Below are 26,247 nucleotides of genomic sequence, written 5' to 3'. Positions count from 1 at the left end.
ATGGAGTCCCAAGGCCAATGGTTCATTGAGCCGTGCCTATATAATGCAGCCCCAATAAACACCACGACACCAAAGCCTGGTGAGTCTCCCTGGTTGGAAATGCTCCATCAGGGGTTACACATCGGGGTGCCGGGAGCACGTCACGCTCTGACTCCCCAGGAAGGGGACATGACACTTCACATTTGGTGCTTCGACCTCCCCTTTGCACCTCTTCTTCTGGCTGGTTCTGATTTGTGTCCTCTGGCTATAATAAAATTGTAATCCTAAGTATAGTGCTTTCCTGAATTCTGTGAATGGTTCTGGTGAATTATTGAACCTGAGGGGAAGTGGGAACCTTCATACGTGTAGCCAGTCAGACAGAAGTGAGGGTGTGTGAACTGAGGGCAGTTCAGTGCCCTTAACCTGTGGAGTGTGTCCTAAATCCAGGCAGCTGGTGCCAGCGTCCCTGCAATTCTGCTGAGTGAAAGAAGTCAGGTGTAAAAGAGTACATATTATCATCTTTAAAAATGCTAACTGCTATATCTATAGGGTGGGCAAAAGGAGGTTTAAAGTTGTTCACATAGAAAAGGCATGCAGGTTATGATTATTACAATAGCTTTATTAATTCAAAAGAATGTCACTCACAACTGTAAACCTACTTTTTCCTACCCCTGTATATTGACAGAAAGCAGGTCAATGGCTGTCTAGGACCAGGGTAGAGGGAGGGGGAAAGGAGGGATTATAAAGGGGCAGGAGGAAATTTGAGGGTGAGGGCTGTGATGTATCTGTTCACTATGTTGATTGTGGTGATGGTTTCATAGGTTTATAAATGTTAAAAACTTATCAAATTGTACAATTTAAATGCGTGCAGTATATTATATGTCAACAATACATCAATAAAGCTAATCATTATTTTTTTTTTACAAAAGCTCAGTGCGGTCCTCACCGGTCATGACCCTGTCCAGAACCTTCCATGGTTTATCCAAAGTCTACTGAATCAAGATCTTCCATGATCTGGGTCTAAGCTGCCTTTCCCAGCCTTGCCTGCCAGCATTGCCCTGCGCAAATACTTTGCTCCCATCAACTGTTCTCTCTTGCTATTTTCCAAGTAGACCCCATGCTTCCCACCTTTGCAACTTTGCTCATGCTGTTCACTCTGTCCAGAATGCCCTTCCCGAGTTCCCACTCTCTCTCTGCCTATTAGGTTTACTATCTTTTACGCTTAGCTTAGATGTAGTTCTATAAAATCTTCCTTGAGTTCCTGAGTCAGAAATGATCTCTCTCTTTTCTAAACTCCTCTAATGCTTTTTCTTTGTGTGTGTCACATTTTTCTGTGCCCTGTGTACGTACAGAAGTAAATCTCCCAGTTAGGCTATTAGCTTCTTGAGGGCAGGGGGCTATGCATTGTATTCATTCTTATATTTTCCATGGCAAATAGCATAATTCTTTACAAACAGAGAGTAGTCAAATAGTAAATAGCCAAAAACACAAGTTTCTCAGCATCCTTCCCATAAAATTTTTTAGATCCTTAAACCGTTACATCACTCAATCTCCTCCTCTACCTCATGCTCCTCTTTCTTCTCCTTTCCCTCTTCTTCCGACTAAATCACACTTCCTTTCTTAACTCTTAAGATTCCTGTCCCTTATCCTCTTGTGTTAGGGGGACACACATGTGTTTGTATTTTGCTATTATTGTATGTTCTGTCTACACAGTAAATACTACCCACTATTCAGTAAATTGCAAGTGATAGCTGCCTTAAATCTTAATATTTAATTTTCCATCTTCTGCCCAATTCCTTGGCCATAGAACATAGTGATTAAAGTTGCAGGTTTCAGTGTCACCAGGCTGGATCTGAATCCCGGCGCTGCCACCTCCTAGTTGTGTGACCTCAAGCAAATTACTTAGCCATCAATTTTGTCATCTGTAAATTGGAGATGGTATAATGGCTACATCCTAAGATGCTTTGAGGACTAAGTAAACTAGTAGATGAGAAGTGTTTAGGAAAGTGTCTAGCATATAGGAACCACTCAATAGCTATCATCCTCTTTGCTGCATGTAAAAAGCATTCGGCAAAGGTGTGGTGAGACACGCAGGGCTGGGAAGGTGACCAAGGGGATCTGTGCTTGGTTAGCCACGTAGAATCACTTGGAGGCTGCATTAAAAATACAGATTCTGGGCCTCACCTGAGAGATTCTGATGGACCCCAGGAACCTGTCTCTTTGAATATGCTCCTCGGGTGACTTGGACGGCCAGCCAGGCAGGAGCTTGGCATAGCAGAAAATGCACTAAATTTGGGGTAAGGAGGTGTTTTTGCCCATGACCCAATGTGTAACTTCTATGAGATTCCATTTTCTTGTTTGTGAAACAAAGCTAACAAATTTGATTTATGTGTATTCCTAGGGTTGTCGTGGGAGGTCAAATGGCTAAAGCCCTTTCTGTGGGGAGGCAGGCTTGCTGTGCAGAAAATATCGCAGGCTTTGGAACGAGACAGGCCTGCATGCGAATGCCGCTTCTGAGACTGCGCTGAGACATTGCCAGCCCTCTCTTCTTCCTAGTAGGACCCTGGTTTTGCTTGGGGTGTAAATGTGCCCAGTGAAAAAATACATCACCTCCCATACTCCTTTGCAGTTTGGGATGGCCATGTGATGCAGTCTACTCAAATCTGCTAAAGATTTCTGGGAAGGTTTTGTTTTCCTGGTATAGACATTCAATCCTGTTGCTCCCCTTGCTCACTTCTTCCTGCCTGGGACAAGGATGAGAAGCCTGGAGTTGCAGCAGCCACCTTGTTACAAGTGAACAAATGTGGGTGGAAGGCCTATACCCTGAGGATGACGGCGAAGAGATGAAAAGACTGAGGTCCCCAGGGGCATGGCTAAGCAGCTGCACTGGCTCTGGACTGCCTACCCCTAGACTTCTTACGCGAGACAAATGAGTCCCTAAATTACATAAGGTGGAGGTTATTTTTTTGGTTGGCTATTTGTACCCTAAAGCTACTTAGGATGAATTAAAAAAAATAATAAAGTTGCTAGAACTGTGTCTGACCCGGAGGACATTCATGCGTGTGTCCCCTTCTCTAGCTATGAGACATTTTCTGCATTTGCAAAATGAGGCCCCTTCTAAATCTAATGTCCTGTATTTACTCGATTACACAAGAGAAGAACTGAGCTCTGGGGTTGGGGTTGGGGTTGGGGTCAGTGGTCCCTGGGCTAAAGGACCGTTTCCTGGGCTATAGGGCGGGTTGCTGTAGGCACGCCACCAAGTGACCAGGCACAGGAGCAGTGTGGACCACCCGTAGAGTCTGAACCCTACCACACCCTAATCAAAGCAGGTGCAAAAAGTCTCCACATGCTCCTGTGAGGTGAAACGTGCCAAATGCGAGCCCAAAGGACATGAAATCACCTTTACTCTGACAGCATGGACACAATTGTAAGGATCCTGTCCCTGGTGACACACATACTTGAGAGTAAGAATGAAAACCTATTAACTTCCACCCCTCTCCCCTGGACGCAATTTATATTTTCCATCATATTCTCCTATTGGAAACTTAAATACCTGGGTGGGCACGTGGGCCCCTGTGTACCAGCGGGGTGAGAGAGAAAGCCGTTTCAGTTTTCGTTACAGTTCTTGCCTGCCCAGGCACAGCTTTAATAGGATTCGGCTCATGCCCTTTAGGGCCCATAGGAATGTACATGACTTGTCAAAGCCAGCTGCCCCGTCTGCCACTGGAACCCTGCAGGTCCCCGCTGCTTTCCTGGCGCTGCAGGTGTGATCTGAGCCCTCCAGCCATGGCGGGAATCAACAGTACCGGTCACTACTAGCAAAGCTCTTGCAAATCTTATACACCAAAAATACAGTGAATGCAGGGGGATTTTTTTATTTTTTAGCAAATGTATTTTTCCTCCATTATTAAAAAAAAAAATTGAATGGCAAAAAGACAAACTCTCTGTCACTATGCAAGTAAAGAAAATCACACAGCGAGATGAGCCGGTGGGGCTTCAACGCAGACACGCTCTCCCCACCACGGTGCCCAGCAGCCCCAGGCAGGACTCGTGGGTTATGTCCTCAGCGGGCCGAGTTTCGTCCAGTGCTTTGGCTCCTTCCCAGGTCAGCACACCCTGACTTTCCCTCAGCCCTTCCAGTCTGAGTGGTCCTCCCTCGTGGCCTTCACAAGCCAGTCCCGTTCCAGCCCCTGCTCAGAGTCGCTTGTGTCACTTGCCTCCACGGTCAGCAGCTTCGAGTAGTTGATTTTCCGCTCCTGGGGCAGCCTTGGCCAGATGGACAGGAACAGAGTCAGCCAGAGCAAGAGGACCACGCAGCTGGCCTGGTAGAGCACGTTCAGGCTGAAGCGCTTCACCACGAAGCCCCCCACAAAGCTGCCCAGGCTGGCTCCGCCCCCGTAGAAGAGGCCCCGGAACACCGCACTCAGAGGTCTCTCCGTTCTGGGGGAGGCCAGGTCCCCTATCGAAGCTCCCACTGCCCACCACAGAGCCCCACTGCTGACGGCACTCAGGATCTGAACAGGGAGGACGGACCACCAGTTCCAGAGGAAAGAGTAGTACAGCAGCTGCCCTGAGAGGCAGCCCAGCCCCAGCCCCACCGTTCCTGCTCTGGACAGTTTCCTAAGCAACGTGGTTTTGAACGGGTGAAGCAGAATTTCCCCCAGCAAGCCCAGGGCAACCGAGAAACCCATAACCAGCTCACTGCTGCCGTGGTCCTGCATGTGCCAGAACAGAAAGTTCTGTGCTGTGCTGGTGGCGGCTCCTACCAGAAAGGCAGTGGAGGCTAGGAGAACGAGGCGGGGGTCGCCCTCCACCAGAGACAGCACTTTGACGGCTCTGTAGCTGGGCTCCTGCGGCCTGCAGACGGGGACAGGAAAAGCAATGCTCACCAGTAACGCCAGGCTGCTGACCAGCGAGTAGCCATAGAAGTGCACCACACCCCGGGGGCCACTCGGCCTCAGGGAGCAGTCCAGCTGCTCCGCCAGGGCTGCAATGCCACACACGCCTGCTGACGCGCCCAGCGGCCTCCATATCCACAGGTGTCTGTAACGGTCAGTGGCGTCCACAAAATCCAGGTATTCAAAAAGGCTGTCATCCGCCACCTGCTCCAGAGGGGCGGTCAGCAGCTCCCAGAACACCACGAACCCCAAGGAGAGAATGAAAGTCCATCGCAACCCTTCCAAGGAGAGCTCAAGGGCTCCTGAGTTCCCCTTGGCAGCGGACAAGTTGGCTGGATTCCCCAGGGCTGTACCCCCAGCAAGCAAAGGATGGGCTGTACCGACCACCTTCAAAGCTCCTTCCCAGGGAGTATCTTTCCACCCTGAGGTGATAGGATGGAGAACTTCGGCTCTGGTCTTGGCTCCTTCAGCAGGATCCACAAAGTGCCTGGGCAGATGACTGAAAGGTTCCTGGGCACTTTCCCTCCGCGCTTTTCCGAAGCCAGAGGCGACCCTGGTCCCATTACTCCTCTTGGCCAGGAGGTTGGGCGCCCCCGCTGGGCGGCTTGAGGCCGGTTGGGCCGAGGTGAGGGTCATAGCCGGCGCGACCTCCGGTGGTAGGACTGTGGGGGTCGCGCTGTGGCTGCCATTACAGGAGCGGTACCCCGGATCTTTGTCCCGCGGCGGCACCAGCACCATCAGCATGCTGGCTCCCCCCGAGCCCAGCAGCGAGCCTAGCAGAAGCACCCTCCTTTTCTGGTAGCTTCTGGCCAGGGAGGCACAGAAGGGAGCCCAAAAGGCTGCGATGAGGTGCTTCGTTCCCATGAGGATGCCCACCCAGGGCGCGGCCAAGCCCAGCTGCCTCAGGTAGAGGGTCAGGAACGGGGTCACGGTGGCCTCCCGAACCCCACACACCAAGTGGAAGAGCCTGGCCACTCCCAGCGCCCGGCTGATGTCCCACTGGGGGTTGGCGCTCATGGCTGCCCAGCACCGTCAGACCCCGGCCGGCCGGCGGAGGGCGCGGCGCCAGGCGCCCCCAGGGAGCGAGGCCCGCCGCGAGGAGCAAGCGGGCTCCACCTCCAGCCTCCGGCGGCGCCGCAGTCACCGGGTCAACGGCCGCGCCTGCCCCAACGTCCGGCATCCGGCCCGGAAGTGGGCCCGCCCTGAGGTGCACCTGGGGGCGGAGCCGGCGCACCTGCGGGCTGCACCTGCCACGTCCCGCGGCCTCCGGGGCGCCCGGCAGCGTCGGCCGCGTCGGCCGCGTGCAGAGGCGCAAGGGCTGCGGTCTTGCGGTCTGGGCTGGCTGTCAGGGTGCGCGCCCAGCTGAGCCCCCAGGCCCCCGACGCCGTTTCGCGTTGCTCACAAATCTTGAGTTAAATTCCTAATTGGCTGCAGGCGAGTGAAACTGTCGTGCAGGCGGGGAGCAAGAATGGAAGCCAAGATATGAATGACTTCCCTTCCTCATCTTCAGGCCTTTACCCAAATGCCCCTTGATCAAGGACCACCCCGTTACTGCCGGGGACCATCCATGTCCACCCTCACTGCAATACCAAATCCCACTCCCCTCCCCTGCTTTATTTTTCTCCACAGCACGGATGACTATCCAACACACTACCGGTTCCTATAACACGTGCTACCTTGTTTATTGTCTGCCTCCGTGGCATCAAAACTCCCACGGGGCAACTGATTTTGGCCCTGGGGGCTTAGAGCTGTTTCATTGGATGTGAGCACCCCCTGCAAGGGGCATGACAGGGTGACACAATCTCCTTCAGTTGGGACAATCCCGAGAGAGGGCTTGGCCGCTGAGGGCTGTCTTGGAGTGGCACTCCGGCAGCCCCCCACCCAGGCATCCACCCTAGACCCCGAAACAGTATGTATGTATTGGGTAGCTTTAATCTACATCTAAATCGTCCACGTGGGAAGTACGTACTCCAGAGGAGGTTAGCTAACATTTAATTAAAAAGGCACACTCCAGAGACAGTGAGTTCTAGCACTCGAACGTTCTTAGAACAACAAAAGGGACTTCATTAATGAGCATGATAGATATTGGCAAAATTTCACTGTGAAAATAGTGGTGTCCAAGTTACACTGATTGGCTCTACTTTTTTTGGAGGCTTTCATCCCTTGGTGGACAGAGTCTCAGAATCTAGCTATTCCTGCAGCCCGTACCCTTTGGAATGGTGCCATAGGCTTTACTCCAAGATGGCCCAGTATCCAGCCACTGATCCAATGAACTTTTGTGCCAGCTTTGCTTAGAGCACCTAATTTGGTTGAAGTGGGGAGGGGAATTGGGGTGGGTGGTGTACGTGTAACAGAATTTGCTCTACAACCTGCTTTCGTTGCAAGCTGGCAGAGAACTGAGTGGAGGAGGAGGCCTGGAGCCCTCCCCTAACTCTAACAACTATTTACTTGAAGAACCTAGAAACGATGAATGCCCAGATTGATACCAATCAATGTATATCACCCCAGTGGCAGAAAGAAAAAAAAAATCTAGCCACCTCCAGGTAAACTCACTTACATGCAGTGATACCAGTTACTTCAGGTTTAAAACCACCTCAGTGACATTGAGGGCTGTCCCCAGTCCCTGTCCCCTCCAGGCCCTACAGCTTCAGGGGAGGCTCCCACATCCATCTGCTCGTTGGTTGTCACCTGTCCAGAGCTGACCTCCGCTGCGGGCGGGGCAGGCGCTCTGCATGTTGGTATCCATGGAGATCCCACTTGCAGCTGCACCTCTTCCCTTTGACTGTCAGACCCACTAAGTTTGTTTGCGTTCAACCACCTGAGAAAATGTCACCTGCTTCCCATGCCCCATGAGGGCACAGGAACTCTCTCGAAGGCTGCCCTTGGGCCCATTTACCTAGATAGCCCTGGTGACCCTTCTTACGCTTACTCGTCTAGGCAGTGGGCCTGTGCTCTGGGGCTTGTCCCCAGTCCCAGGGGAATGAGGCCAAAAGTGAAGAGCCTACCTCTCCACTCTTGGGTCTCCAAATGCAAAAGGGATCCTTCCGCCTCCACCCCACCCCAAAATCTCTGGGGTCCCCACCCAGGTGAAAGGGATGGACTCAAATCAAACCTTTATGTTCTCTCTAGTACGTTCTCCCCCACCCCACAACTAGTCCTGGGGGTGAGGGAACGGGTTCTGGGTCACCGATCTTCCCTATTTTCAATGTGGGTGTAAGTCTTTTAACTCAAAAGTCAAGAATTTTGATGTCTCCAATCCCTGTTTTCTCAGACTAGCCTGCATTCCCACCTTGTTTTGAGACAGTTCGGTTTAGGAGTCCCTAAGCCAATGTGTGGTGAGGTAGACAGAACCCACCAGTAAATACTTCACAAAACTTACCTGGCCTAAGTGGATACATCAGGTTAGACTACGTACTGCTGTCAACTTCTGTTAAAATACAAATATCGCTAGGTGTTCAATAAAAGCAGAAACACTTTAGTGTGCATTTATTGAATCTGGCACTTTCCTCTCACGTGGAGAGGAGCCTGCCTGGGAGTGGGTGGGTGGGCAAGGCCTGAGCGGGGGAAGGGAGCAGACTGGGAAGGGGAAGAGGTGTAGTTGCCTTTGTCTACTTCCCATTTCCCCCTGGGGACCCAGGCCCCTGGCCAAAACAGCAGCTGTCACTTTGGTTTTAAGGGCTGGGCGGGAGGTTGAGTGGGAGAGGTGGGAACTGAAGATCCGTTGTGCAAGGAGTTGGGGTTTGTGTGTGCGCAGCTTTGCCTGGGCCATCCTTGGGCCCTCGTGTGGACCCTGCTCCGTCACCCGCCATGGCAGCCTCTTTGTGCTCCGGGCACTCGCTGGCTCCTGATCAGTGCTAGAAAATGTCCCGGGCAGCCTGGCCTCACTCCGGCCACTGGTGTGAGTATTTGGGACTGGTGGGGTAGTGTATCCTTCCTCTTGAGCTCGCGGCTCTCAGGCTCAGCACCTCTGCCGCCCCTTCAGGCTCACTGGACGATGCCAGAGAACGTGTTGATGGGCATTAGAAGGGGCTTGGGCTTGGCCTTGGTGCTTTCCATCTCCTGCTGTTGGTGCGAACTGAGCCACAGCGCCCTGGACTTCGGGGCCCCAGAACATGGCTCCGGGCAGGGGGCAACCTCGAATCTGTGAATGAAGAGAGGCCAGCTCAGGGGACTAACCTCAGGGGTCAGATCTGCTGGGGATTCTCAAGGTAGCCCGTTTGTTAAAGGGTAGAGAGGAGGGAAGAGGGAGCGTCAGGACAAGAAAGAGCACCCTGGGCCTAGGGCGAGCGCGGGGAGAGAAGGACATGCCTGGATGGGTCACTGTGTGTGCCTTCCTTACCCAGACACACCTCTCCGGGGCACACCAATCAGGGACACCAATAAGGGTCACACGAACAGGGGCACAGCTGCCACCGTAGGTCAGCTTGTGTTGAAGGAGCCCGTGCCAGTACCGGGCACTGGGCCAGGAGGGCTGCCTCCTGAGGGTTCATAGAGGAATCTCTGCCACCCAGGGTCAGCCATTCACTTGCCCTTCTTCCTGGGTTCAAGTCACAGGGCACTGGCCTAAGTTCACGCCCATCGGGGACACCTGCCTGGCCTCAGGACCTGCTCTGGCAAGGCCAGAGGCAGGAGATGGCGGGGGCCAGCTTCTGCTCACGTTTGCCCCGCGGGGCCCGCAGCCCACGAGGCGGCAGGCCCAGCCTCACCTGACCACATCCCTGAAAGTGCGCCGGTTGTCCTTGTCCAGCACCAGCGTGAGCAGCCTGTGGTCCTGGCTCTGGATCTGAATGCTGGCCGCCCGGAAGGTGTTTGTCACTGTCTGCAACAAAGAGACAGCTTGTGCATCACCTTTGTGGCAGATGGCCCTGCTGATTTCTCCCATCCTGGACTCTGGCGTGTTTCTTCAGTCCAGCACATGGGGTCCCCGGCTCTCCTCCTGCAAGTGGCTCAGAGCAGTGACAATCCTGTAGGAACTGCTTCGAAGGCTGCTCCTGTCCCTGGGGGCCTCAGTGTTTCTGTAGTTCTTTCCTAGTCTGTCATCCTTAACTTTGAACACAGCCTGGAATGCTGTGGCCAGTGCTTGTGAGGTTATCAAGCTACCTGAGCACATCCTACATGCAGGCCACATGTTATGGGGTGGAATTTCCTAAGTCCTGATCCCAGTTCTGTGTTGGACTACACACAAAATTATTTACCTGGGACAGAGACAGAGGGTCTAGAAAGAAGCCACCTACCCCGATGACGTAGATCAGACCTTATCAGTTTGTGCCATGGAATTGTCTGGAGTGGTACGGGGGCAGGGGAAGATATAAGTGAAAGAAATCCACCCTCTGCACAGGGAGCCTGGGGCAATGTGCTCCAGCCTTCCGCATCCCAAAGCCCTGCATGGCATCTCTAGAAAGTACCCAGGGCCAAAGGAAAGCAGCCCCCAGGCATCCCTCTAACTCTGGCCGGAGGGCGTCACTTGGGAGAGGCCCTCTCCCACTGGGCAGAGAATTGGAGCAGCCTGGGTCACGGGTCCAAGGCTTTCAGAGGGCCTTTCCAGGCCACGGGCCCAGCCCCTGTGCAGACGGTGGCATTGGGCGATTCGCCACCACAGAGCTGTGGAGGTTAGAGCCCCGGAGTCTATCTTGTCCAAGGGTTCTCAGCCCCGGCTGCTTGCAAGAATCATCTTTCCAAACATCAAATCAGAGATTCTGATTTAAAGGGCGTGGAGTCCAGACAGGCACGGACATTTTAAAATAAGCCCCCTGCTGGAGGCACCGCCGAGAACCACGGAGTTAATCCACCTTCTCATTGTCGCAGAGCAGAGGCACCAGCGGAGCCGGAACCAGAGGTCAAGCCCTGGCATTTCTGCTGCGGTCTTGTGGGGCGGGAGAGGGCCAGCCAGAAATCTCCGGGCAGAGTGTGCAGGAATCTCATGGGGGGAGGGCCAACGCACCCACTCCGCAGCCAGCCTGCCTGGGTTCTGATCCTGGCTCTGCCACGTGCCAGCTGTGTGACCTTGGACATGTTTCCTAATCTCCTTGTGCTTTTGTTTCTCACCTACATATTTATAAAGAAATATAGTAATAATAGCAACTACCTTGTATGGCTGTTGTAAAGACAGTATGTGTTAAGTGCCTGGGACATGGTATGCACTGTATTCATATTGGCTGTCTATTGCTATTTTTTATAGTTCTCCAAGAAGGAGCGAGGCATATATAATGGCCGCCGCTGTCAGAGGAGGGGGGACCCGCTGCGGGTTCTCTCATCCTGCCCCCCTAGCCCCAGCCCCTTCTGCCGCCACTCTGTAGGCTCACGTGAGTCTGAACAGGTGGGCTGTAAGTAAAGACAAAAAGATTTACCAAAATCTTTCAAAGACAGAGGGTAACACAAAGGGAGAGGGGACTTGTCCCCGCTGTGCCACAAAACCAGTGGCAGCTCTGGTGCCCTGGAGCTCAGTCATGGCGGGCAGGTGTGGCCCAGGTGGCGGTGGGGGAGTGGTGAGAGGCAGTGCGAACTGACCAGGCAACTAGCTGGGTGATGGCGACACTCAGCTGTCATCCCAGACCTTCCGGAAATGCCTGGAAAGACGGCTGGAGTCCTGGTGAGCTGGGGGCTGGGGGGAAGCCAGGGGCATTTATGATATGGGTGGCAGCCCCCTGCGAGGACCAGCCGGTGAGGGAGACGCAAGGTCCCGACTCAGGGCAAGGCAGCCGTTGAAGGGACGCACTGGGACTCACCGTGCTCAGGCCTACGCAGGCCCCACCGTGCTTGGTGTGGGACCCGCCCCCGACTCCAGTGTTCCTGCCACCCCTTCGGGCTGCTCGGAGCATCCGCTGCCGCCCCGGGGGCCTCCACAGGCCTGTCCCCTGGGTATCCAGAAGCAGGCTTGGGGTCTTCTCCCACGTGCCTGCAGTGCAGGCAGGTGCCTAACATTCCCTCTGGTGGTCTGCACCCCTAGCCACACCCAGCCTGAGCAGCTGGGGCCTGCAAGGACCATGGGTGCTTTGGATTTAAGCCTATGAATGCGGCCATGGAAGTCCGCTGAAAGGACCAGATGCAGAATTTGCCAAGAGTCCCAGTCTTAGCTCATGAGGGGATGAGCAAAACGCTGCTAGTCGATTCCTGCCTTCTGCAGCCCAGGGCCCAAAGTTTACCATTCTTCACTAATTTTCTAAGTTAAAATTCCCATCCAGCCTAAATAATGTCATTGCTGCCCCTGAAATTAAAAACGCCACGATACCGGAGCCCTTCCGTTCTTGGAAGCTGGAATGCCTTCACTCTAGCTCACCAAGAACTGGCCCTGTCCCTCAGTGCTTATCACCTGACCCGTCTGTACAGAACACGCATGTGCACCTGCCTGGGTTCGAAGAGAGAAGCACAGTTACTGGAATTTCCCCCCACAAGTCGGGGCAGGAGTCAAAGGGAACTCCCTGGGGTGGGAAGTTTAAGTTTGCCAAAAGCCCACAACCAGGTTGTTTAAAGAGGTCATTAAAAACAGAAACTATTGTAAGGAACTGACTTCAAAAGAGGAAATACATGAAGGTAAATGAGTCTACCTCGAGCTTAAAGTTTCAATACAGAGCTGTCCCGTAGGAAGGAAGATTTCAGCTCAGTACAGTAGATCTCTCAGCCAATCGGCGCCCTCCTACAGTGGCTGGGCTTCTGCAGGAAAAGTGAGCTTCTTTCTGTTCGAGATGATGTCTTGCAGGGGTGAAGGATGCCCTTGGCTGACCCAGCAAACAGCTGGTGCGGGCCAGACGCCAGTCCAGTCGGAGAGCGGGGAGAGTGGGGAGGAGACCCAGACAAGGGCCGGAGTGCAGGGAGCTCACAGCCCGTTGCCACGCAAAGATTAATGGTATCATTTATGGTGTAAGCACTTCTGCGGCTGTCTCCCTGGGGCTTTATGGGAGCACAGAGGTGGGGCACCTCATCACCGGGGAGTGGAGAGTGAGGTGGGGTGGGGTGGAGGATGTGGAGGGAAGGAGGAGAGCATGGGGAAGGGCCTGCAGGGGAAGCTGACCACTGAGTTTCACCTCAAAGGAGAAATGGGAGGTATGAAAGGAAGATAGGGAACGGTTTGGGGCCAGCAAAGCACAGGAGCAAAGGCCCGGGGCATGGCTGCTGGGACACTTCCAAATACCTCGGTGTAAAGGGCCTGCGGGGTGGGGGGGCCGAGCTGCGGGGGGAGGGGAAGAGGAGCCACACGATGCAACACTGAAGAGTTTTTCTGCCCCCTGCCATGGAGGATGGGACATGGAGGAAGGCTTTTCAGCACAAAGTGACGTGTCCGAATTCTGTTTTAGGAAGACCACTTGGGCAGAGATGTGGAAGGTGGGTCTAAGGAGTAGGGGGCTGGCATCAGGGACGCCAGCTGCGAGGCTCTCCTGTCTGTCCAGGAAAAGGGGGTGGAAGGGGGTCTGGACCGAGGGTGCACAGCTTGTCTGGGGGCTGTCCTGACTTTAGCACTGACAGTCCCATGTCCCAGGTAACCCCTAAGTTCTGGGGAAATCGGGATGGTCGGTCGACCTAGCTAGACCCGAGGAAGGAGGATGAAGAGGCAGGGAGAGGTTCGGAAGTGCCTGAGAGAGGAGACCGGCACGACACAGGGAAGTGAAGAGCAGGCATCCGAGGTGACTTCCAGGTTTCTGGCAGGGGTGACCAGTCCCCGAGAGACAGAACATGGGGGAGGAGAGGAGGAAATCAAACAGCCGCGAGCACAGAAATAGCTCCCATTTGGCCGAGCACTCCTCTAAGAGCTTTACATGTCACAGCCATTTAATCCCCACAGCTAGGTGAGGCGGGTTATTATCCCCATTGCACGACAATGATACTGAGGCACAGAGAGCTTGAGTGACTTGCCTAAAGTCACAGGGCGGGAAATGGCACAGACAAGATCTGAGCCCAGTCAGTCTGGCTCCAGGGAGCTCTTAACTTTAGGAAGCACTGGCTTTGATTTTGAATATCTTGAGTTTGGGGTATTGTGGGACATCTAGTTCATGCTAACTTAGTTGAACACTAACTTAGAGACCCAGGGAGGTGAATGTCAGAGCAGGAGATGCAGATTTGGGCGCCCTTAACAAATTGGACTAAAAGTGTGTTCCATAGCCCAGGGAACGGGAGAAGAAGTGGGCCATGGGTAGAAGTAGAGAACAGTAGCTATTTAAGGAACTGGTTTATGAAAAAAAAGTGCAGAGAAAGAGGCCAAAAAGCACCAATTAGGCAGGTAGAAGAAGAGCTCTGAGAAAGCGGGGTCTCAGAATTCACAGATTTAGAGTTTAATGACTCAGAGAACAGGGCTTCAGTTCTAGCAGCGGGAGTCATTCAGGATCGATCGAAGGAATAGAAATCTAGGGAAAACATCTATGACAGCGTTGCGAGCCCACTTTACTGGAGTGTAACATATAAATGTAATTTCAAATATAAATATTTTAATTTTAAAGGTAACCACTAATAGAAAAAAGTAGTACATATAACTTCCAAATTATTAGAGGGGAGCAGTAAGTGAACAAAACCTGAGCACAAAAAAAATGTAAAAAACTGCGTGGCTCTGGGCACACAGTTGCACAGTCTGCACAGTCTGGGGATTTACGGGCCAAGGAATTAACCTGAAATATGGTCCTGGACCGATAATGTCACTGGGGCACTTGGTAAGAGCAAACATAGAATTTCTCTAGAAGGACAAGTTTTCCACTCAGGTTTCCTGCAGATAAACCCCCCCCCCCAAAATATGAACTCTCAGTAGGGGAAACATACCAGGAATTAAGCCACTATCGGGTCAGTGGACCCAAAAAACAGAAGGCTTACCCTTCCAGTAGTTATAGGTAATATAATTAAGTAAAAATGTTTAAAATGAGTAAAGACATATGAGAGGGAATAAAAACCATGATAAATGAACAACACATGATTGGCAAAACATGCACGTCATTTTCATTGATTCTAAAACAATTTCCCCTCCTATTTTAACATATCTAAAATTACAAAGTATTGTGCAACCAATGTAATAAGAAAGCATTGTCCATAGTTTATGAGGTATTGTTTCCTAGTGGTATATAAAATTATGGTATGTCTTTCATTTGATAAAATATGGTATTTGAAAAAGGAATCAGACATATGTAATGTATAATCACATCAGAGGCAGAAATCATCGAAGGGAAACAAGTGGTTGATTTTGCAACCTCAAAATGTAAATAAATTTTTGGTAAAAGATTCATGAACTACATTAAAATAAAAATAAAAAAATTATTTCCAAAATATACAACAAACAAGGGGTTAGCGTTCTCATTATACAAAGTGGGGACACCACAATATTAATATAGGATGAGAATACACAGGAAATACACAAATGAAAAAATAAAAGTTATCAATAGATATAAGAAATCTTCAACTTCATCAATTAGTGAGGAGGAAATACAAATTGAAATAATGAAAAACTGGATAATCAAATTTGTAAAGATGAAAAAATTAGTCAAGGTGTTCATTGTGCAGCAAAATCAGCAAACACTATGGTGAGAGCGGAATTTGGTACAGACTTTCTGGAGGGCAATTTGGCAAAATACATAAAAAACCCTAAAATATAGATGCCATTTGAGAGTGACATGACTTCTAGGCATTTTTTAAAAAGGCATAACCATGACTTTCATGTTATGTTTTTCCCCAAGTATGTTCCTCACACTATTGTTGTGGTAGTGAAAAATGAGAGCTTACTTAGATATATTATAAGAAATCAATTAAGTAATTGCCCAGGCATATGTAGCCATCATATAATAAATATTTCATAAAATGTATTGAATGACAAACTATATTTAATGAGATAAACAAGATACCAGCTAGCCATATTCACAATGATTTATTATATTTTTGAATAAAAAAATTAAGTTATAGACGAGTATGTATATAGCCACCAATTCTGTAAAAATATATATAAAAAAGGGCTGAATGTTTATGCCTCAAAATATTAACAGTCATCCTTGCTGGGTGATGGGACTCCCAGTAAATTCACTTGGTGCTTTTTTGAATTTCCTAACATGATTAAAAATGTGTTAATAGGTTAAGCATTATTTTAAAAAGGGAGGTTCAAAAAGTATAAGAACTAAAAAGTGACGTTTGGTCTTGGTGACATGGAGGCGACTGCCACAGCGGGCGGTCGGCTGGTGGTCGTGGACAGCACTGTCATCGGGAACGAGGCAGGACAGCGAGAAGCCAGGAGCATTCTGGGCAAGGGGAACGCGGAAACTAGACAAGGCCACACAACTTGAACAACTTACCAGCTAGGGCGCTGCACGAAGACCTTATCTTCCCTAACCAAGGGCACCTGAGAGCAAACGGTTTCTACCTGTCCTCCCTAACCAGAGAATACATACAGCTTAAGTCACCCAGATTGGGGAGGTAGAGAACAGAGACCCAACTAAGGCCATTTGTGCCAGCTAAACCCAAGGACAGAGGAAGTCAGGGAAACAAATAACAAAGACCCAGTTAGAGCCAGACAGACCCAAGATAAAAGGAAAACAGTAAAGCAGACAAAAAAAAAAAAAATAACCCCAACTACCTTTTATAATCATTTTGATGCATCAGCATATTACAATAAAAACACTTGGAAAACCAAGTTCTACTGAACCCTCCCCTAAGATTCTCATCCACGGAAGAAAAATAAAAACCCTGAAGACAAAGACCCGGTGCTCGCTCTGGAGCACGCCATGCCCCTTCTCGGGCATGAACTTTTTACTTCCTCCTAGACTCTAAGGAACCCCATGAAACTGGCAACCGGGGGAGCAGCAGGTGGCGGCAGTTCGTCCTGGGCTGACTCCCTGACCCCATTTTCTCTGACTTAACGGTGAGCTAACAGCAGCCCCACCTTCGCTCACTTCCTTCCTGTAAGGTTTCTAGGGAGCCGAAGCCGAGCACCACCTACATTCTCTCCGGTTACTCTCCTGTTGCTTCTTCTACCCAAAGTCCTTCCTTTGTTTCACTGTCTCCGGCTTTAATGAACGTCCTCTTAAAACCACCTGGACTCGGGTTGTGAAATCTTTCCTGCACAAAATCAGGAACCACGCACCACAGGCCAGGCTGGGGTAGACCCATGCTGGACCCAGTGCTCGTCCCCTACCAGTAAGGGACTGGACACTCCTCTAGAGGTACCTTTCAGGCGGCCTGACCGAGAAAGAAAGGAAGGAGATACAGTGGTAGCTAGAGAGGTAGCTGGGTCACAGTAGAGATTCTTCTTTCTAGGATGGAAAAGACCTGAGCATGATTATAAGCAAAGAGGAAGGCACAGCACAGGGGAGGGAGGGTCAAAGCTGGAGGAAAGAGAACTGAAAACAGACGGAGAAGAGCCTGGAGGAGGTGGAAGGGAAGATGCCAAGGATCCACTGAGGTGGCAGGCCATGAGTTTGCTGTGGCCCTGCTCTACGGTATGTGGACGTAGGATTTATTCCAGAAGCCCTCAGCCACCTGAGCATACGGACTGAGGAGGAGGCTTGGTCTCAAGTGACGATGTGCCTGGGAGTTGAGGGTATCTGAGAACGCGGGTGTGATCACGGGGTCCAAGGCCCAGCTCAGCAGGGAAGTGAACTTCAGAGAGGCCATCAGACAGGGAGAAGATGGATGAGTCCATATTAATAAGGGAATCCGTACCCATAAGTATCAATAAGGACAAAGGGCAGGAGTAGAGCAATGAGGTTGAAAGGGCGCATCTGACCTGGTCAAAGTTTGTGTAAAGTTGTTAGGAGTCGGGCTGCTGAGTAGCCAGGGGGATGCCAGAACGTGAGTGCATTTTGTAGTTTCTCAAAATGCACATATGTCTTAGGTCTCCAGGTAGCCAGCAGATGGAAGACAAGGCCTTAACACTTATAACACCTTATTTATGCCAGGTGATGCTCAATATTGCAAACTGAATGATTGGAAAGCGATTCTTTCTGATAGGAAAACCCACTTCCATAGTAAAGGCTCAGACAGGCACACAAGTCCCTTTCTGTGAACACCCTTCCCCCTGAGCTCCAGCCAATTCTATTTGAATATCCCCAGTTCCCATTCTGCCCAGTACTTACTGAAAAGGACCTTCCTGCCAAGTTGGATGACTTGACAACCTCCGTCACGCTAACGTTCAGGCACATGTGGTCTGCAAGGGGAACAATGAGATTGGGGAGCTGCTATGAATGGGCCTGCAGGGAAGTAGGTGTGTTTGAGATTCTAGGTCCTAGGAAGGGACCGCCTACCCATATTAACTTCCTCCCACATCCTGCTTAGCCACTTCCCAACTCCACCTTGGTCTTAGCCAAGTTTCAGTTCCTTCCTGATCACCCATTCCCTTCCCTGGTGAAACCGCAAAGCTCCTGCGTCCTCAGGCATAGCAGCCAACTCTGATCCCTTTCTTCACCTCCTTTTGTATCCCTTTTTTAGTGAAAGGAACTTCTGTTGCACTTCTTCACAGCTAGTGAGCAGGCTAAAAACGGAAGGAACACCCAGCCCAGGATGTGAGCACTACAAAGGCACCACAGAAATGTGGGAGGGCCTTGTCTTTCCTAATAGCGTATAATGTGTCAAAAGTCACTATCGTGTGATTACTACCAGGGCCTCCCTTCTCCTGCTACAGGGGGCTCTGCGCCTCTGAGGAGGTCCTGGTCTCAGTTCTGACACGGTTCTGTGATGGAGAACTTGGCGGAGGCGTACGTTAGAGAGGGGGTGGGCAGTGGGCGCCTTGTGCGGGAAGCAGAAGAAATGCAATTTTAACAATAAGAGTTAACATGCTGATTTACTCTCTGCACATAAATTAGTATCTTATCTCCATTTCAGAAGTGAAAAAACAGGTAGAGAGGTCACAAGTAACTTGCCCCAGGTCACACAGTTGTAAGTGGCAAAGCTGGCTCTGAAGCCTGTCCTTCTGGTACTAGACTCTGTGTTCTTGACCCACTTTACGGTCACCTCTGTTGCCAAAGTCACACACCTTCTTCATGGTGTTAAAGACCAACAAGTAAAGAATGTCTCATCTGTCATCCACAAATTCAACCTGCCTGGAAGCCATTTTATTAAGAAGTGATGAAATCAATGATTATTTCTTGAGTTTCCTCTTTGTGCCAGATAAATTTTAGGAAATTCAGGAGTGATGATACCCACATATAAACGCCAATGCTTTAGATGACAGGTGTCATCACTGGGGTGTAGCGAAGCCACAAAGGATTTTAGAGACAGAGCGATTACTCATGGTTGGACGGGGGAGGGGGAAGGGGTCAGAAACAAATTCCTCACAGGCTTCCAGGCCGGCTAAGATGTATTTTCATTCTGTGTTTCTTCTGGAACATTCCAGATTCATTCATTCTTTTTAAAACAAATTTTTGGGTGTCAAGTAGCACTTCATTTATTCAGTAAATGGTTACTGAGCATCTACTGTGCAACAGGCCATGTATCACCTACTGGGGGTAGAGCAGCGAACAAGATGTCTTTCTGCCTGGGTAAGCTTTCTTGTTTGCTCTGAGAAAATCTTCTACAATCACCTGTAGGTCTCATCTTTTAAGTCCGGTCTGTTGCGATTTGGAAGTCACAGAGGGAGTGGCAGGACACAGTGGTGAGGAACACAGCCTCTCGTGTGAGACGTGACCTTGGGCAAGTTATTCTCTTTTCTCTGGCTGCCTTTCCAGTAAAAAGTTGCTTATACTAATAATACCTACCTCACAGTGTTAACATGCTTAAAAGAGTTCCTATGTTTGCCATAGAACATCACCTTGCCTCTGATCAATGTGTGTAATGTTAGCAATCCACATTACCAATAGCTCATGTTTATAATTTATGCATATAATTATAGGGACATAAATTGGTATCTTTTATTATCTCAACTTTAGATTTATACAATTAGATAACTACATTATTATCTAACATTATAACTATATAATTAGCCAGAATTAGATGCTGTGGATTAGCAGTGCCTTCTGTGAGCTGGAGAGTGCCTCCCTGCCCAAGGGAACAGCATTCAAAATAAAAAATTTCCAAACAAAACTCGAGCTCTGTGGCCCCAAAGCAGAGGCAGGAGGCCCACTGCACCCCTTCCGTGTGGTCCCTGCACCGTCATCAGGTGTCAGAGGCGCAGGCCTGCGCTAGAGCACGAGCCACTCGCTAGTGGGAACTGCGCTCCACGCAGCAGCCAGCAGCTCCACCACCGCCACCGCCGCCAGCCGCAGGCGGTGAACTCCGGGAGGGCCTCCTCCCTCCCTCCCCCCATCTCACCTCGGGTAACTCGACCCTCTCTCCTCCCCCCACCTTGTCCCCTCCCACTCCCTCTGCTCTGCTTTCCCAGCTCCTCACCGGCCGTGTCCCTGGCTGGAAGGGCCTTCAGGACCAGAGCAGTGGCTCTCAGGGAGATGGTAGCCTCTCGGGTCCGGTGGCTGAGCAGGGCCTGGGGAGGGGGAGGGGGTGCGGGCACAGGTAGGGGTCCTCAGGACAGCCTGCCCCCATGCCCTCACACCCGCAGTCTCACGTCCAGCCCCTGCCCAAGAGCCTTGCCGTGTCATTAATGTCCAGCAATGGGGGACATGGGGTAAGGGCTCAGGGCACTCTTGGCCCCAGGGAGCATGGGCAGCCTTCCAGACCCAAAGGGCTCCTCTCCAGTGCGCCTGGTCAGCCAGTGACGAAGGCATTTTAGAGCAAGGGGACAGCCCCCTTGTTCCTTAAATCAGATCCCCTCCTAGTCTACCTGTCAGGCCATTTGTAACCCTCCCGTTCCTGCAAAACTCTTTGAAGGCTGGGGACCGCGGGCAGTGCTCAGAAAGGGCAGACGGTCCCCCGGCTCTGTCTGCTCCCCAACTCCCCTCATGCTCCTGACACTTGCTGCCACCTGGCAGTGCCTCCCCATGCCCGCTGCCACCCCACTGTGCCTCCCAAACACCCCCAAGCCACTGACTGACCTTCTGGTAGCCCAGGGAGAGCTCAGCCCCCGGGCTCTCTCCTGCACCCCTCCTCCTGGGCGAGGAAACATCTGAGAGAAGATGAGAAAAAGGCTGAATTGAAGATGGGAGGTCCTCCCCTACCTCAGCTTCCCCACCTCACTGAGCCTCAGGGGTGCCCGGCTGACCTTGAGCCTGGGCGAGCCTGGGAGGGGGGCGGGGGGCAGGCAAGGTCACCTCCGTATTCAGCAGAGAGAGGTGGGAGAACTTCCTGAAAATGGGGCTTGGGGAAGCTGAGTTGGGGAGCTGCTATTTCTTAGGGTCAAAGAACAACAGTTACAACTACTGAGATGCCCAGACGTAGAATGAATCCTGCTGCCTAGTTATGCTCACCTTTGGGGAATTTGGAGTCTTGGACCTTCACCTTCAGCTCGGTGAGGAATATGTCCTCTGCAGAGCCCTGGCTCAGGTCGCTGAAGAAGACCTGGAGAGACGGAGGGAGGGAAGAGGGATGGGAGGAGGGTGAAGGCCGGCTCTCTGCCAGAGGCAGCTCCCCCTCCAAACCCAGAGCCCAAGGACTGGGTGGCTGGGAGAGGAGAGAAGCAAGGTCCCTCTGCCCATCCTGCCACTGGGTTCTGAGCCGCATCCAGTGATTACGTGGACCTGACTCTGTCCTCCCTAATGCATACATCATATGTACAGCAATGTAATATATTCATAAAGAGTGGAGGAAAGTATTCTTGAAACCTAAACTACCTGTAACCAGCACTAATGAGGATGGCAGGAGTGGAGGACAAAATTCACATAAAGGAGGATAATAAAACCTCTTGTAGGCACCGGTAGGGGAGGATGAAAGGGTGATGAGCCCAGGGCTGCACCCGGGAAGGGCGAGTGACTGCTGATTTGCTCTCGGGGAGACCTGGAGGAGTCTGCGAGGAGGAGAGGAGGGGCGGGGCAAGGTGTGGACAGGGCAAGAGGGAGGAGGCTGGAACCACAGGGAAGCGTGGCTGCAGGGTTCTCAAAAGAACAGGGAGGGAGAGAGAGAAAAGTGACCGCCAGAAGCTGGGAGCTGGCCCGGCACTCACAGTGAGGTCTCAGTGTTCTGTTGACCAAAAACGACTTCGTAGATGCCAGCTTTGCTAGGCAAGGCCACTCCGTGACTGTGGTGAGTCCAGACAGAAACCAGACCACGCCACCAGCATGTCCGAACACAGGCCGCACCCTTCACCCCCCCATCTCAGCAAATAACGAGCAGCTGCTATTTCTTAGAGTCAAAGAATAACAGTTCAAACTACTGAGATGCCCAGTCGCAGGATCAATCCTCCTGCCTGACAGCATTCGATCCAGAGCAAATCCCACCCTTGGAGCCCTCCCCAAAATCCCCCGACAGGGGGCCAAATGCCGTAAGTTCTCTCTAACAGCCTCTTCCTGATGCTGCGTGGCTCTCCGTGGCGGCGGCCCCCCTCAGTGCAGCAGCCAGAAACCCAGCTCGGGTCAGCAGCAGGTGTGCTCCTGGGCGCCCTTGGCTGAAGGGCAGGGACAGCCACCTACTCTTGAATTTTAAGTCGTTTGCATTGCTGAGATGTTTACTCCCTTTACCAGGGAACTTTGAGAGGGTTTTTTTTGTTTTGTTTCATTTTGTTTCATTTGTCTATTTTGTGTTGTTTTGGTTTGCATTTTGAAATCAAGGAAAAGGCCTAACTTCCTCATTTAGGTCAAAATCAGGTAGGCAATAAAGAAAAAATCTACCACAGGAAGCAGAGTGAAAAACAAGATAAGAAGCTAGAGGTAGAGGTGGCCATTAGAAATTAGTCCGCAGGTGCTCACAGAAATCCAGAGACTGAGAAGATAAAATTGACAACCAAGAGTCTCTGAGTGAGTTTATGACTTTCAGACTTTCACCCTGGTCACTTGTGTTTCCCTAGATCCAGGTATTTAGGTTGTGGGGCCCGGGGATTCAGCAGGCGGCCGTGGCACCCTCGGAGCCCCAGGGGAAAGCTTACCTTGACTGTGTAGATCGGGAAATAGATGGGTTGGGTGCCCATGCGAACATAGTAGGTGATGACATCCAGGATGAAGGGGTCTACGTTCCGGGATGTGTCCAGGGAGGGGGGCTGTGAGGGACAGAGAATGTTTTCAGCTCCCTCCTTCCATGCTCCCATGGGGGGTGCCACTTTTTTCAGTAGAGAAACTCCAAGGCCCCTACACATCCTCTGTGATGCACTAACCCAGCTGGTCCTTCAGCACAGTCCAAGCCTTTCCTACTTACCCAACTTCTACTCCTAGTCAAAATATACTTGTTCAAAGCCTCATCTCTCTAGGGACTCTGATTAATTTTAATTGTACAGAGACATATTGGGCATCTCTATGTGTAGGACACTGTGCTGGGTGCTTGGTAGGGTAGACAAGATGCTTGACAACATAACTAATGAAGAGAGAGTCTGGACTGGGTTCTAGGTTTGGATTAGCTACACCTTGGGCATGAGAGGTTGAAATAAATGATCTGATGTCTCTTTCAGTTCTTGTGGTACCTAAATATATTAATAAACTAATTAATTTTTATATGTTGTTGAAAAAGGACTAGTGTTATGTCCTAGAGGCTTCCCTAACTGCATATAATTCTAAAGCATAATGATTGGGTATTTTAGGTAAAGAGAACAGAATGTCTACGTAGAATCTGATAGTACCAGAATTGGAAAAAACTCAGAGTTTATTTAATCCATCCTGTTTATGACCCTATAATATCTCTTTTGATTTTCACATCTGGTTTATTGAAATACTCTTCCCTTCCAAAGGGTCATACTGAGGAACTATAAACTTATTCTGATAATGCTGCATTGCTCGCACTGTTTCCAGCCTCTTCATGGGGAAACTGCTTTTGGAATGAGTATAAGGATCATAGGGATTGTTAGTTATAAAAGGAGAGAGCAGGAAAAACCAAAATCTAATATGTGTCCCGGCGTGGAGAAAAATTACCAATAGACACATAAATGAAACCTACATCAGATGTTATTCCTATAATATCCTTCAAGTTTCAAGGAAAAGGTATTTTAATACCCAGCTAAATAGTCTTTCATGTATATGCAGACATTTTCAGATAAGCAATAATTAAAAAACATGCCTACCCCCAACATCTTCATTCAAATAAAAGCAATAAGAAGGCACCCCAATCAATCAGGCAATAAAGCAAAATGGAGAGCTCAGTAAAGTGGCAAGTCTGAAAATAAATACGTGAAAATAAGTAGGTCCCTTTTATACGAGCAGTAACTATTGTCCAAAAACAGTGGGAGGAAGATACCATCCACAACTGCAAGAAGAAAACTATAAATCTATATGCTGAAAACTGTGCCACTATCCTGAGGAATATACAAGAGGAGGTTAACAAATAAAGAGTTCTACCACAGGCCCAGAGAGGACAACAATATGCTAAAGATGCTAATTCTCCATCAGATGTGGATAGGAATCCCAAGAGAGTTAAAAATGAAATGAAAAAATTCTAAAGTTTGTCTGGAAACATAAATAAGCACATTCTGAAAGGTTTTGAAAAAGAAGAGTTATGAGGTAGGCTTACCCTGACAGCTATTAAAATACAAAAGTGTGAATTTGTACAGAGCTGAATAGACCAGTGAGAAAAAAAATAGGTGCCCAGAAATAAACTCAAGCATATGTTAGAATTTAATAAATGATAAAAGTGGCATTTCAGATTGATGGGGCAAGATGGTTTATGTAAAAAATAGCTTAGGAAAACAGGCTAAACATTTGGAAAAAATAAAATTACCGCATTTTGTCACAAATAATGTGCTCCCATGTATAAGGCATGCCCACATTTTGGGCCCAAACTTTCAGGAAAAACACTTTTTATTATAATTTTTTAATTCAATTATTTATTTATTTATATTTAGAAACAAAACTGATGATCATATTCCAAGGTATTATTTTGCATACAGATATTGTTATTGCTTTCTATAGTTATACTTTTAATGCATAAGCATAAATAAAAGAATTAAAAACATTTATAAAGATATAGAATTAGTGCTACCTATGTATAATGTGCATCCTTATTTTTCCCTCAAAAATTTTGGCAAAAAAGTGTACATTATACATGGCAAAATGTGGTACATACTTTATACTGAACACTGAAATTAATTGCACACAGATTATTTAAATGTAAAAATTGAAATATTAAAAGCATTGGAATAAATATTTACTTAGTCTTGGATATAATCTTATCAGTTGAGCAGTCCTTTCAAAGCATGAAAATGCTATGTATGACTATATAAAAATATTAAGCTTTTGAAGATCAAAAAACACTATTGGCATAATTGATGGGCAAATAGCAAAGTGGAATAAAATGTCTGCAACACATATGACTGCAAAAAGGATTAGATTCTCTTACCATATCAAGGCCTTTTCAAATCAGTAGAAGACTAGCTTCCCGCCCACCACCGGCAGGGTTCAGGCGGGCGGCACTACGGCTCGTGTCTAAGAGAACGTGCTCTGGAATCAAGCTGCCTGATTCCAAGTGGGACTCTACTTTGGGCAAGTTACCTAATCTCTTTGTGCCTCAGCTGCTTGATCTGTAAAATGGGGATATGGAGAAAATAGCACCTGCCAACAAGCGTGTCTACTCGGCAGGGATGCTGTGTGTAAGTGCTTAGAACAGCAGCTGCACAGGAAGTGCTCAGGAAGCACTAGCTCTTATCACAGAGAACTCATCACAGAAAACTCTCAAGATAAGGAATATAATTGGCCTGCATACTTGTGAAAGGACATTTTACTTCATCTTTTCCACAGTGGTTTTGTCCAAAGTACAGTCTTCCCTCAGTATCCACAGGGCATTGCTTCCGGGACCCGCTTGGATACAGGAATCTGCGGGTGCTCCTGTGTCCCCAGATATAGAGTGGCCTGGTATTTGCATGTAACCTACTTGCAACTGCCTGTATTCTTTACCTCACCTCTAGATTGCTTATAATACCGAATATGATGGAAATGCTACATAAATAGTTGTCATACTGTACCATATAGGGAATAACGACAAGGAAAAAAGAGTCTGTACATGTTTGGTACTGACATAACCATCATAGGCTTAACGACATTGTACAGGTCAGCAACCATGTAACTTGTTTTTCTGGAATATTTTCCACCCCGGGTTGGCTGAATCTGCACATGTAGAACCCGTGGATAAGGGGGACTGTTGTGCCTGGCGAGTTTCTGAGTAAATCCCAACCACCTGCTGGTTAGAGTTCTCTCCTGCATTCTTGTCCTGCCTCCTCCAATCATGGGGCCCCTTGGACGGACTCTTGGGGTCAAGGGTCAAGAGCAATATCTGAAATGGCCCCTCCCACCCTCCTGCCCTCCCTGCCCTACCATCTCTGCCAGCTTGTGGATGGCCGGGCACAGGGTGTTGATGGTGCTCTCGTACCACGGGTCGGCCCGGCCCAGGAAGGCGGCCAGCTCTCCGAGCTCCAAATGCTTGGATGATGCGAGTGTCTGAGGACAAAGGGATAAGGCCC

The 26,247-nt window shown here is 49.7% G+C and overlaps 2 protein-coding genes across 2 annotated transcripts in view; both read right to left on the bottom strand.

Moving 5' to 3' along the window:
• Nucleotides 1-4,047: 4,047 nt before the first annotated feature.
• On the bottom strand, nucleotides 4,048-5,894 carry MFSD6L (major facilitator superfamily domain containing 6 like). The gene has a single exon (XM_054571092.1). It carries the CDS (start codon nucleotides 5,892-5,894, stop codon nucleotides 4,107-4,109), a length of 1,788 nt encoding a protein of 595 aa, XP_054427067.1. The 3' UTR covers nucleotides 4,048-4,106.
• A 2,784-nt stretch (nucleotides 5,895-8,678) lies between these two features.
• The window catches only part of PIK3R6 (phosphoinositide-3-kinase regulatory subunit 6), a 49,012-nt gene continuing 31,443 nt past the window's right edge, over nucleotides 8,679-26,247 (bottom strand). The window contains exons 13-20 of the mRNA XM_054571091.1: nucleotides 26,102-26,224; nucleotides 22,738-22,848; nucleotides 21,128-21,218; nucleotides 20,756-20,826; nucleotides 20,157-20,247; nucleotides 17,909-17,979; nucleotides 9,584-9,696; nucleotides 8,679-9,018 (exon numbers count right to left, since the gene is read on the bottom strand). Coding sequence (XP_054427066.1) covers nucleotides 8,862-9,018; nucleotides 9,584-9,696; nucleotides 17,909-17,979; nucleotides 20,157-20,247; nucleotides 20,756-20,826; nucleotides 21,128-21,218; nucleotides 22,738-22,848; nucleotides 26,102-26,224 — 828 coding nt within the window. The 3' untranslated portion in view covers nucleotides 8,679-8,861. The remainder of the gene's footprint in view (nucleotides 9,019-9,583; nucleotides 9,697-17,908; nucleotides 17,980-20,156; nucleotides 20,248-20,755; nucleotides 20,827-21,127; nucleotides 21,219-22,737; nucleotides 22,849-26,101; nucleotides 26,225-26,247) is intronic.

The sequence above is a fragment of the Pteronotus mesoamericanus genome, unplaced genomic scaffold (genome assembly GCF_021234165.1).
Source record: "Pteronotus mesoamericanus isolate MK-2021 breed Mesoamerican mustached bat unplaced genomic scaffold, CSHL_Meso_final contig_22, whole genome shotgun sequence".
Classification (NCBI taxonomy): domain Eukaryota; kingdom Metazoa; phylum Chordata; class Mammalia; order Chiroptera; family Mormoopidae; genus Pteronotus; species Pteronotus mesoamericanus.
This window is presented reverse-complemented; position numbering and strand designations above follow the sequence as displayed.

Excerpts from the sequence above, each read along its gene's own strand:
- MFSD6L (XM_054571092.1), bottom strand. The coding sequence starts at position 5,894 with ATGAGCGCCAACCCCCAGTGGGACATCAGCCGGGCGCTGGGAGTGGCC.